Source organism: Hemicordylus capensis, chromosome 5 (genome assembly GCF_027244095.1).
Source record: "Hemicordylus capensis ecotype Gifberg chromosome 5, rHemCap1.1.pri, whole genome shotgun sequence".
NCBI lineage: Eukaryota > Metazoa > Chordata > Lepidosauria > Squamata > Cordylidae > Hemicordylus > Hemicordylus capensis.
This window is the reverse complement of record NC_069661.1, coordinates 241,083,359-241,096,809: the sequence shown is the minus strand read 5'-3', so window position 1 is coordinate 241,096,809 and position 13,451 is coordinate 241,083,359. Positions and strand designations below refer to the sequence as shown.

The following is a 13,451-nucleotide window of genomic DNA, read 5'->3' as shown; positions in this document are numbered from 1 at the left end:
ATTATTTTCTCTGTAAACCGCCCTGCGCTATTTTTGGAAGGGCAGTATAGAAATCAAATGAATAAATAAATAATGAAGCTATGGATTTTGCTGCCAGGAGATGTGGTGATGGCCGTTAGCTTAGATCAGGGGATCCCACCCTGTCGTACTCCAGATGTTGCTGAACTACAGCTCCCATCATCCCCAGTAACAATTTATTGTGGCTGAGGTTGATGGGCGTTGCAGTTCAGCAAAATCTGGAGTACCACAGGGTGGGAACCTCTGGCTTAGATGGCTTAAAAGGGAGTCCAAGATTTTTGACTGACCATGGCCAACGAGCCAAAAGTTGTGATCATTTGCCTTTCTGCCACTCTGGGAGCCTTTGTCCAGCATGGGCCAAAGAAGTATCCTTTCTCATGAGAAAGGGAGGCAGACTCTGCCCTTTGCTTGGCCAAATTGCTGCAAGCACTACAGTTCAGCAACAACCGCAGCACATTTCTGTGTCTCCCCAGATGGGAAGGGTGACAGGAGTTTGCTGGCTTGACTCTGCACCAGCGACACACCCTGGAATGCCTCAGCAATGCAGTGGCCAACCCATCCCAGCCTTTCTCCCAAACCAGCATGGAGCCAGCATGGTGTAGTGGTTAGAGTGCTGGACTAGGAGCAGGGAGACCCGAGTTCAAATCCCCATTCAGCCATGAGACTTGCTGGGTGACTCTGGGCCAGTCACTTCTCTCTCAGCCTAACCTACTTCACAGGGTTGTTGTGAGGAGAAACTCAAGTATGTAGTACACCGCTCTGGGCTCCTTGGAGGAGGAGTGGAATATAATAAAATAAAATAACCCTGGGGGCTTGGGAGAGAGTGGGAATTGTCTCTCAACTACAAGACAATCCTTGTCTACCTCCAGTAGGCTTCTTCTTATGACGTTTGTTTGTTTGTTTGTTTGTTTGTTTGTTTGTTTGTTTGTTTGTTTGTTTGTTTAGGACATTTCTATACCGCCCCATACAAAAAAGTCCCCGGGCAGTTCACAATATAAAACTATTAAAACATTAACATAATTAAAACAATTAAAAATACAATAAAAACTCTAAAACTAAAGCTTTAAAACTATAAAATGAAGCCTGACTAAGCAGGTGTGTTTTTAGGTCCTTCTTAAAAACATTTAAAAAAGGGGAAACTGTAATTTCATTAGGAAATTCATTCCAGAATCCCAGGGCAACTCTAGGAAAGGCAGAAAACATCATCTGACTGTCTTTCCCCCCAGCCCTCATTGGCTGTTGTGGAACAGGAAACACACATAGCACGATAACATCACATCACAAATTTCACTGCTACAAATTACCATGGAAAGGACGAGAAACTAGTTGTGGAGCTTCTGTTTTCAAGAGTGGCCCTGTTCTTTGTTTTCTGTAATGTCGTGTTCATAAACTATGGTGTGTGCTCTTCCTTTCAGAAGCCAAGGGAGACCAGTTGTTTTCTTGTTCTATGTGGCAAACCTAATCTTCAGCCAAACGTCACCAGCTCACTCCCACAGCTTCTTGTGATACAAATATTTTAAAAGAAGCCAAAATCGACCACACACACAAAATGTTAACATTGTCAGAGCTTGTGGGGGCGGTGACCTTGGTGGATGGGAATCTCAGTTTCCTGGCACTCAGATGTTTGCTAGCACCCTTGACAGCTGCCAAAGGATTCTCGGCAGCTCTAAATTCACTCAAATTGGATCTGTCATTGTTCTTTCCTTTGGCTGCTGTCTGTATTCTGCAAGGCACGCCGCTACACGGATGTACTGCTCCGACACAGCCACTGTCATTCCCCGCTCTAACAAGATGAGAAATTATTTTGCTCACAGTTAAAACCAACTTGGGGATTCTCGCACTCCTTGGGCCTCCAACATGTAAAGTTTATGCCCTGACCTTTCGGAGTCCTTAAATGCTCTTGGTCTTAGATTTCTGGGGCTTAAAAAACACTTTAGAGCTGTCACCCAATTAAAGTAATCGTAACTGATTTAACTGTATGAGTTTTTATCTACTTTAATGGATTATATCTGCATAAACTTCCCGATAAACAACATGCTACTTTTGAAGGAAAAGGCATACTTTCTTTGCTCATAAATGATGTGCACATGGAATGTTTAAATCTCTCATCTGTAGGAAACAAAATGTTGCTATTGCAACCAGAATAGAGTTTCGGATATCCAGAATGCTCTGTGAGTGGTTCTAGCATACGCTCCAACTTCCCTCATTGACAGTCCTGATTTTCTGATAAATCACTCTCCCTATTTTGACCCTATCTTCTCTTTGTGAGCTGCCTTGTTAAATTTGGTTAGTGTGATTTGCTACAGTTGTCATTCCTCGAGGTTCAGGGACTCCCCAGAGTTTCTAGAAGTTAAATCTCTGAGGAGGGAGTTTTGTGTATCTCGTTCACTTGCACAAAATGCATATGCATGACCTGTAAGACACTATTGCACGGCATTGCCCGCTATTTCGTGCACTGCAGTCACATCGCTTGAAATCGTGATAACTGCATATTATACAACAATGTATTTTTTTTTTTAGCATATACTTAACAAAAAGAGTGAATAACCTTTTGGCTTATTGCAGGACAGGAGTAGATTGATACAGCCAACAGAATTGAAACTCCATGAATGTGTAATTGAGGGGTAGGGGGAGAACTCAGGTAGTGATAACTGGTGTGAGCACAGGTGTGTGACAAGCATGTACCGATTTTTGTCCATGATACGTTGCCCGGTAGTGAGTGATGGGCCTGCTGGCCTTTGTTTCCACCATGCGAGCTGATGTTTCCACCCCATCCTTTCTTCCCACTTCTCTTGTTGCAAAGAAAAACCAATGTCAGGATGCTGTGTTATCTGGGTGAAGGCGTGGCCCTGTAGAGTCCGGTGGGGAGCGCGGGGAGTGTGGTGTCCATCCTTTGGAGCTTCTCTCTTCCCCTGAAGTGAGTGGGGGTGAGATAGTTCCAGGCTGGTTGGGTCCCGGTGGGGTTGAGCAGGTGAGGCAGGGAGAGCTGCAGGGAGGAGCTCCAACTCCATGTTGCGAGTGGCAGGAAGCAGGAAGTGAGGCCAGGGAGGGGGAGGGGCTTGGAGGAGGTTTTAAGGCCCTTCCGCTCTGTACTAGGGCATTTAAAGCCAAGGCAGCCAATAATCATGAGGTCTGCTCCTGAGCGTGGGAACTGGAGTCCCCCTGCAGAGTGAACCAGCTGGATGCAGCAGGCCAGGAGGAGGACTAAGGTGATGAAGTAACCTCCTCCCCGGCTTACTCTGAGCCTGACCTTGGCTGTTCTCACCCTGGGATTCTGAGTCCAAAAGGGCCAGGAGCACATTTCCTCACCCTTGGAGCGTTACAACCCGTGTTCAAGTGCAGGGGCATAGCAAGGGGAGGGTGGGCCTGTGTTCACTACATGGGAGGTCTCACCTCTCCTTGTACTGCCCCCCAACCCAGTGCATGCACTCACCCTGCTCACACAGCTCCACCATCCCCCTTCCATCAGCTGGGCTCCAGGAAGGCGGAACAGGGCCAGACCAGCCACTGAAGGGCCAAATGCATGCCCTCTTTCCATTGGCCAGGAGCCTGGCCAATGGAAGGAGGATGGGCAGAGCCAGGCCAGCAACCAAAGGAGGCAACCTGCGATGCCAGTGGCGTGAGTCCTGACCGGGGGGGGGCAGTTTGGTGGCTTCTCCAGACACTCTGCAGCTCCCCGGTGCAGGGCATGGTGGATTCTTTGAACCCGTGTACTCTATTACAGGTCCACCCCTGCCCAAGTGCCATGGCATAGGAACAAGAAGCATGGCCAGATGTCTGAACTCCAGCAGAATTGCATGTGGGGTGTTCACACTTTGACCAGTGTTGTAGTTTCTGCACACAGATAAGCTGCACCAAGTGTGTAAAAGCCCACTCTGGGGAGGAGGGAAGAAAGAGATGGGAAGAAACAGACCACATCCATCAGCCTAGTAATGCATGCCGGACTCTATGAGATGTCTTGCATGCATCCACAGGTGTGCATACATACTACACAAGCTCCCTCTTTGGGCATGAAATGGGAAAGCAACTTGGAAACTCATGTGCTGGCTACCCGTATTGTCGTGTCCAAACCTGCTGTATGAATTCCATTGGAAAAAATCAACTGGAGTTTTAATGACTTGTCCTTCCTCCTCTTATCCCTAAAAAAAAAAGACTTTTGTTGGCATTTCTTTCTGTAGGTTTTATTGGATGGCAAACCTAAGTTCAGCCATTGCCTTTGTCAGCATTTCATGCATCCAGCAGTCGGTGGCCAAAAACCTTGGCTTGCTCATCCCCTCTGTCTCTGTCCTGATGGCTCTGATCACGATTCACATGGCACGCAGTGAAATGATTGGCCAGCCCCCCAAAGGTAAGCAATTAAGTTGTCTGTTAGAAATGTCTTCAAATCAAAATGGGGAGGGAAACCCCAGCTTTCATAAGCGCAAGCTTGCCTCTCTTCTGTTTGCACTCATCGGGAAGGAAGAACCAATTTGTGAACCCAGACCCAAATAATGACAGGACACGTGTAGTTGGAAGAAACTAGGGCCACTTTATTAAATAAATTACAAACCTGCAACGAGGAATTGAACTAAAGTGCGGGTATCCCGTATGTGGGTCAATTTCATAGGAGGTATGCCCACAGGAGGGTGAAGGACTGGGCTTTGATTTGGCTCGGAACCAGTCTGAACCTTATCTCGACCACGAGGTTACCCCTGACCAGGAGATGCATGCCAGCCAACCTCAACCCAGGTCGCAAGGCACTTAGCAACTGGCATGCATCTGAGTGAGAGTGGATCCAGCCCAAGAGTCGCGAGATCACCAAGCCTTCATCCGTATTCCCAGTCACCATAATGGCCCTCCAGCCCAACACCACTGCAAATTGGCCTACCCCGACCCGCACTCAACTGTAAAGTGACCAAATAACCCAGTGACAACTTTACAAAATCAGTGAGAAGCAGGCAAAAAAAAAGGCCCCAACCTTAGCCAATCAGCTGAGACCCAAAAAATTCCTACTTGGCCCCAAAAGGTGACCAGAATATCCCCCACTGAGTCAAGGGATGGGTGGGAGGGTGCCTGCCTGCAGAGCAACTGAGAGATAATGGAACGAAGCCAGCTGTTTATGCAAGCGCTCCTATGCACTGATTGGTCCACCTGCAACACGTGACGGGGGACAAAAAAGGCAGCCCGTATGCCTGCTTCCCAGGGCTGGGCCTGCAACTCCGCCCCCTGCTCTCCTGGTATCGCCGCTGGTGCAGCAAAGGGGGCAGGGAGTGGCTATCCATGTATTCCAGCTTTATCGTGTGGTATAATTGCTGGGGTGTGTACTGAAGTCTATCATAGCAAGGGTAAATGGAAGAATCCAGCATTCTGCAAACTCATTGCTAGGCCCCCGGGATTACCATTATCTTTAAGAGAACAAAGGGCCCAAAAGCTGAGGAACCTAGGAAGCTGCCTTATACTGAGTCAGACCATTGGTCCATCTCACTCTATATTGTCTACACCGACTGGCAGCAGCTCTCCAAGGATTCAGGCAGGAGTCTTTCCCAGCCCAACCTGGAGAGGCCAGGGATTGACCCTGGGACCTTCTGCATGCAAGCAGATGCTCTTCCACTGAGCTATGACCCCACCCCCTGGAAGAAATCTCAGATGCTCAGGGTTGTGGTCTCAATAAGGCAGAGCCAGGTGGAGCAAGGAAGCTTGCTCAAGAAACTAGAAGATGGCTGGACAGGGGAGGCCCAAGTCATTTTGTTGCCTGAGGTGAAGGACAATTTGAAGCCCCCCACACACACCCCACCTGCAGGTGGGTGCAGTTGTGGTGGTGGGGCAGAGCTTGCCACCCCTCACACCCATGCCTGAGGTGACCATCTCATCCTGCCTCATGGAAGGGCAGCTCCTGAGACTGGATATTCAGACCATCAAAGGTCCTGTGTAGTTGAAGGTCTACCTGTTCCCATGTGAACCTCTGTGGGCATTGACATCTTTGTACTTCAAGGGAACCATCTTGTCCTTATTATTCTTTTTCTATTCAAATTGCTTTGAACACTCTTTTGTTGAAAAAGCTCTCTGTGTGTGTATACTCACGAGTAAAGCAACTTATCCTTTGCAAGCCTTCTGCTGGTAACAGCAGCTCTGGGGCTGACAAGGGTGGGGGGAAATACCTGTGAAAAATGGGAAATGTCCCCACAGCTAGCACCCACCATCCTGTGGGAAGCCCAGGAGGCCGACAGGATTCTGCAGGCAAGCCACCCCACCTGCTCCATCCAGCTGGCCTGTGAGCATGTGCAGTGGCCATTTAAATGGTCAGCATGACAGTCAAGCATCATGCTGGCCACTCAAATGACCACACATATCTGCAGAGGGCAGTTGAGTGGGAGCAGGGCGGCCTCCCCACAGGAACCCATCAGCTTCCTGTAGAATGTCAGCTGCTAGCCGTGGCGATGTTCACCATTTTTAACAGGTATTTCCCCACGCCCTAGGCACCCCAACCTTCAGAACTGCCATGAGACCATGTGGCTCTAGTTGTTTCCTCGCTCTATGCAGTCTCTTTCCCAGAGCTTTTCAATGAGGATTTTTTTCACATTTCCAAGGAAAATAATGGGGTTTTATTTATTTATTTATTTATTTATTTATTTATTTATTTATTTATTTATTTATTTATTTGCAATATTCATACCCTGCCCCTTCAGTACACTACTGCTCAGGGTGGCTCACAACAATACTTCCTTACTCTGGGAGGATCTGGAACCAACCTTCAAAAACTGCATGCTTGTGGTTTGGTCAGGGAGTTTCATGTCAGTGAGGCCCAAGCCGCTTTATTTTAAAGATATAAGCTGGGTAAGAGGAGCATCCACCCAGACTCCCAGACCTATGCCCACTCCCTAGAACTGGCCATATGTCAGCAAAAATCAAGGGAGGAGGACAGGGAAGTGATTGTGGGCTAGCCATGATCTGGGTAGAACGGTGTGGGACATGCTTTTCCTCCCCGCTTGATACAGTGCGGGGCAAACTGTTTCTGTGGGCTGCTGCTGTCCTGCCCAGATTATGGCTTGCCCATGATTGCTTCCCCATCCTCCTACCTCACTTTTTGACCGCACACAACAGATTCTCGGAAATGCACATGGGTCTAGGATCCGAGCTGGACAATCCACCCAGGGGCACACCTAGGTAATTTTGGTCCCCAGACCTGAATGGCTTTGGAGCCCTCCCCGCCCCCCACTCCCACCCCACCGCAAGTTGAAATTAAAATTTAATTTTTTAAAAAAGTTATATACCTCCATCATCCCAAAAAGTGGGGGGGGCCCTCTTGCCGTGCTGCCACCTCACCCTGTGTGGGGTGGGGGGTTGAGCCAAGCAGCCCCCTCCCCCGTGGTGGCATTGGCAGGTGCTCGGCAGTGGCTTCTGGACTCAGCTGCTCCAACACGCCTGCTCAGTTCACTGGAGCTTCCTTGCAGTACTCAAGGGCAACTGGGCTGAGCAGTCGAGCCCAGCAGCCACCCCCGAGTCCCGCTCCACCTACCAATGTGACCGCAGGGGTGGAGGAGGCCTGCTCTGCTCACCGACACACCCCAGCAGCCGCACACACGGCGCGGCTAGAATTTTTGAAGTTTTCACGGAGCAGTGGCGGGGTGGGGTGAGGTGGCGGCGCGGCAGGAGGCGGCTCTGCAGGAGGCCACCCTGGACCTTGGAGGCCACGGGCTAGGTCCCCAGGGTCCGTGGGTAATAGCGCCTCTGAATCCGCCTACCCAGTTTTGGATGGGAAAATGGGCTGAATGTGTGTTGAATATGCCCCCACCAAAACTTGTGAATCAAGGTGATTCTGTTCCTGTTTTACAAGAGATAAATTAATGCTAAAAGACTGTTGTTGAACTGTGGCCTTAGAGGCACTCCATACGTCCAGCACATATTAAAACTAGGGGTGTGCACAAACAATCAGTTAGGAAATGGGGAGCAGGAGCTTCGAGAAAGAGGAGAACAGGTCCTTACCTTGCATCGTCTTGCTGGGGCAGCATGCATCCCAAGAATCCCCACGTGGCGCCAGCATGCACATGGCATCCACACATGTGTGTGCGCTATTTACATGGTAAGCAACACCGTGCTTGCGCAGATCAGGGATTCTGCATGGGGGTGGAGGAGAGCAGGTACGGACCCGCTCTCCTCAGTCTTAAAGCCCCCACTTCTGAACTGTCCTCGAACCACAGTTCATGCACATCCCTAATTAAAACATCGTTTGCATAAAACCACCTGTTGACTTGTGGCAGCAGTGTGATGAGGGCTCAGGTGGCTTCCCAAACCTGTCCCCATAACCTGTAGACTGCACTGGCCTTCATGTCACAGCCAATCTGGTATATGCTATTCTTTTTATTCACTAAGGTGTTTTTTCCCTTAATCATTCTCTTTTCTCTCCTTTTTTTTGGCTAGGATAACCAATCTTGAGTATTCTGTCAGGGCCTTTCTTTCCTTCTTAATAGCCAAGTTTATAACCTTGTTTTGGCTCCTTCCAATAAGATGAGTCGTCTGGAAATTCTCCCCACCAGTCAATAATTCAAGTCCATAGGTGACCTTAAAAGAAATGATTGTATTTTATTTTAAGGTCGCTTTTTCCCAATCACGGGCCATGCATATGTCAAGCAGGGATTTCATTTGCATTTCTTCACCCAGCTATAATTTTGACAATTGGCAGTTGACCAAAGATGGGGAGAGCGAAGGAATAATCTAGAGAGAGCCATGTAGACTTTTTAAGAACTGTAATTAACTAGCATAGATTAGCTCAAGGTCAGAGGAGCAGCACACTCGAGCCAAGATTTTCAGGAGGAAAGGTGAGGGAGGAGAATCTTGCTTGTAAAACGTTTCTTAATCTATTCCTAAAGTTTGCCCCCAATCCTCAACATGTCTATTTTAACACCCTGACATGGAGCCTGGTACACACTCGAATGTACATGCGGAGCTTCTGGGCAAGTTGGTTTCTCCCTTGATTTCAAAGGAGGGAGCTGCAATTTTGCTCTTTGCCATTTTTTGACTGCTTAGAGCTGCTTCCTCAACTGAAGTTAATGGATAAGCTATTATGGGCTGTGGGCTGCTCATATATGCATTGGAGCCCCTGAACTAGCAAGGAATCACTGGATGATAGTAAAATGCAATATCCTTAGTGTTAGGAAGATAGGCAGCTGCCTTATACCGAGTCAGCCCATTGGTCTATCTAGCTCAGTATTGTCTACCCAGACTGGCAGTGGCTTCTCCAAGGTTACAGGCAGGACATATGCTGAAATGAGAGGGGAGAGTGGGTCTAGAAAAGTTACAATTAAAAAAATCTGAATTCCATAGACAAGAATCTGGAACTCAAAAAACTTGCATACTGCAACTGGAAATGTGTGATGCAAAAGTATATTTTTCTTTAGAACTATGCTAATCTTTTAAACAACATTGCAGGTGATCGGTATATACCAAACTTGACATAGTCCTGCCAATGCATATCTGTAGGATGAAGCATATGCACAATTTCCAGATTGCTGCAGCTTGCAGAGTCTGTACTGAGCATTCTGTAATGAAGATGGGGCCATGGCTTAGTGTTGGGGCATGTGGTTTTGCATGCACAGTATCCCAGGTGCAACCTCTGGCAGGGCTGGGAAACACACACACCCCAAATAGAGCTCGTGCCAATCAGTGTGGACAATATTGATGGACACTGATAGACAAATGGCCCCATTCAGTATAAGGCAGGTTCATATGTAAGGACCTCATACCACTGATTGACACAACCATCTTGCTTTGGGTGCGTTCCCTCTGTTTCCTGCCCAGCTCCAGACATGACCCGTGTGAACGAATTGCTGAGGGCTGGTTCTTGCTTTACATTTTATACCTACGTATGAATCCCTGCAGTACTAAATGCAGAGGCAGTCCTTCCATGAGGCAAGATGGGGCAGCTGCCTTAGGCAGCAAATGATGGGGGTGCCAGCAGAGCAACAAGATGCTCGCTGCAGCACCTACCGACCTCTGCTGTGCTGCTCCATCTGAGGAGATGTTCACCAGCCGTCATTCAACAAAGAGCCATGCCTCACCCTACCATCACCATCTCCTCCTCCTCCTCCTCCTCCTCCTCCTCCTCCTCCTCTCTTCTGCTGCCTCCTCCCTTGTCTGCCATTGGCCTGAGAATGAGGAGGAGAAGGAAGAGAAAAATGAGGACAGGGCATTAGTGTACTGGAGGTGCTCTACAGAGGGAGAAGAGTGCACATGCTACATATCATAGGGTGGCCCAATTGCTGCAGCAGAGTAGGAGGAGGTAGTAGCAAAGATGGGTGTGCTGGGACACTTACAAAATCAAGCAGTGGCCAGGAGCGTAACTATAATAGGGCAAGGGGAGACAGTTGTCTGGGGGCCCACTGCCTTGGGGAGCCACCAGAGGCAAGTCACATGACTGACTCCCCCAGCCGCGCACCCACCCAGGCTTCCTTCAGTTGTATTCATCCTCCAAAACGGATGTGAGTGTTAAGACCTGGAGCTATACAGAACAGCATGTCTTTCTCCAGTACCATTAAATGACTTGCATTGTCCACAATTTACAAAACCTTTTAAAGAATAATATAGGATGATGATCCATTGTGGCATATAGGAAAGAGAGAGAGAGAGAGAGAGAGAGAGAGAGAGAGAGAGAGAGAGAGAGAGAGAGAGATGAGCTGAGCTTCAGTGGGGGGGGGGGCATTTTAAAATCTTGTCTCTGGGCCCACCCCAACCTTGCTATGCCCCTGGCAGTGGCTATTGCCGCTGCTGCTGCTGCTGCTTGAAAAAAGGGAAGGGCCCCAAAGCAGCACTGGATGCAGGGGCGGAGCCACCATTGGGCCAGCGGGTTCAAAGAACCCGGGCCGCTGACCAATCAGGGGCCGTGAGAGTGGCCCCGACACCCCCCCCCCGCGTCTGACGTCAGATGCAGGGAGGCTAGTTTAGCTCCCGAGCGGGGGCCGCGCAGCCCCTTCAGGAGCTAAACAAAGGCTGGCGCTGCGTTCGCAGCACCAGCCAGGAGCAGCTCTTCCCTGCAAAGGCATGTTTCCCCCACCCTTCGGGTTTAAACACTAAGCAGCTAAGAATATTAAAACCAGACAGCAACAATTCTTTAAAAATCAGCACAAAAATAAGAATATGTTTAGTGACATTAAAAATAAGTTGGTCAAGAATCTGACCATGCCATTCTCGGTGGTATGAAGTGCCTTTCAGTCTCTGGGCCTACAGCAAAGATTGGCACCCCAGAGAGGACTACGCATTGACTTCTCTGGCTTTTCCACAGGTAGTTCCCTGCTGACAGTCTGCGGGGTCTTTGCTAATGCACTAAAAGAGTGTTGTGTGAAATGTCGCTATTTCAGTGGGAACGTCACAAACTTGCTTGACCATGCCAAGGAAAACTATGGTGGCCGGTACAGCGAAACTGAAGTGGAAAGCACAAAATGGCTTCTTGGTCTCTTTCCTCTCTTTGCTTTTCAAATCCTCTATAGGACGTGTGTTATGCAGGTGAGTGAGCGACCGTTTGGTCCTAAGTGAAAAGCCAAAATGCATTTGGGAATATGATCCAGATCAGGCAAAGGATAATTTCAGGGTCTTCAAAAGGCACTTGGAGACCCATCTTTTAGAAATGAGTTTTTATCTGCAGTCTATGTCTGGTGGGTTTTTAAATTTTCAAACCTTTAAGGTTGGTCTTAATTTGGTCCTGATTTTAGCTTTGTAAGTTATTTTTATTGCTTTGCTGCCTTACTGTTCTTGTGCACTGCCCCAAACAATATTGTGCCAGTGGCAGGATATACATATTTTAAATAGAGGGAGCCCTTTCACACGGTCAAACAGAGGTTGGGCTGGAGGGGACGCAGCAACCTACCTGCTTCCTCCCCCATGGTTGGAGTCTCCATTGGGCTCCGCCGCTCATGCAGCCCTATGAACACCGCAGTGGTGTTCCTCAGGGCTGCATTTGAGAGCTGGGAGTCCTCCAGTATTCCTCAATGCAACATGTGGGCCGTGAAGTGGCAGCCCTTTTCAATTGGAGAGGAGAGCTGGTCTTGTGGTAGAAAGCATGACTTGTCCCCTTGGCTAAGCAGGTTCCACCCTGGCTGCATATCAAAGGGAGACTAGAAGTGTGAGCACTGCAAGATATACCCCTCAGGGGATGGAGCTGCTCTGGGAAAAGCAAAAAGGTTCCAAGTTCCCTCCCTGGCTTCTCCAAGATAGGGCTGAGAGAGATTCCTTCCTGCAACCTTGGAAAAGCCACTGCCAGTCTGTGAAGACAATACTGAGCTAGATAGACCAATGGTCTGACTCAGTATATGGCAGCTTCCTATGCTCCTATGTAATGCAGCTGCATGCCTTTCCCTGGCCCCACTTTCCACTGGATCTTTTGTTTACATGGCTGCCAGCTCCCAGGAGCTGCAGAAGCCAAAGCGAATGCCTACACAATAAGAAGCTAGGACTGTGTGTGTGTGTGCGTGTGTGTGTGTGTGTAGGTGTAGTAAGGATGTGCATGGAACTGGCTGGCCCGGTTTGGTTCGAGTCAAGACCAGACTCAAACCAGACTGGGCCAGTTCGGTCTGGCATCCCCTCGAACCCCTTCCTGGTTCGGTTCAGTCTGGGCACGCGGGGTTGCAGACCTTTTAGTTGTTAGCGGCAGTGGGGGGGGGTCTGTGGAGGTTCCTCTTCCCCCTGCCGGCCTTCCTTGCAGCCCAAACCAGTCCAAAACTCCCCCGGAGGGGCTAAGTGAAATTTCAAAAAATTGTTTTGTGTTTTTTTTTAAAAAAAAGTCCTCGAACCCCCGAACAGTCGGGGCATATTCGGTCCGGGTTCAGACCAAACAGGGGATGGTTTGGTTTGTCCTTTGACTGTCGAACCGAACCGGCTTGACGCTGAACTGGCTCGACGTCAAGCCGGTTTGCACATCCCTAGTGTGTAGGTGGGTTCTGTCCTACCTTGTTTTAAGCCTGGCTACCCACTTAGGCAGGCGATGGGTAGGAGAGGTTCCTGTGGCTCCAGACGAGCCTGTGTACCTGAGTTAACTCTCTCCTAAGGCTGGTTATGAGAATGACCTCAGGGTGTGTTTTTATTTCCTCTTAAGCATCGTACCACAAGATCTTGTCATATGTCAAGGCTATGAATGATTCAGCCCTAGCAACTGCTATACCACTCATGCTTTTATAATTCTGAGATACGACTAGGGTAGTGTGCTCTCTATGGGGCTATCCCATAGCTGTTTGTGGCTCTCTGGAGGGCGTGTCTGGAGATGGCAACCTATGTGCCACACCAGTAGCAAACGCAGCTGGAAGCATCCCGCAGCGGTGTTGTTCAGTGGCCTCTGCAGGACAAGCAATGTGAGGAATTCCAGAAAAGGGGGAGCTGAAATGATCGAGAGATTTCATCACCTTTATGAGGATAGGTTAAAGCCCATTTAGTTTAGCAAAAAAAATATGTCCCTATTGATTTTTAAAGAT

At 48.8% G+C, this 13,451-nt stretch overlaps 1 protein-coding gene across 1 annotated transcript in view; it reads left to right on the top strand.

Annotated features, from left to right (window-relative positions):
- The window catches only part of SLC15A5 (solute carrier family 15 member 5), a 53,825-nt gene that overhangs the window by 12,128 nt on the left and 28,246 nt on the right, over window positions 1–13,451 (top strand). The window contains exons 4-5 of the mRNA XM_053256831.1: window positions 4,197–4,366; window positions 11,273–11,493. Of these exons, the coding sequence (XP_053112806.1) occupies window positions 4,197–4,366; window positions 11,273–11,493 (391 nt within the window). The remainder of the gene's footprint in view (window positions 1–4,196; window positions 4,367–11,272; window positions 11,494–13,451) is intronic.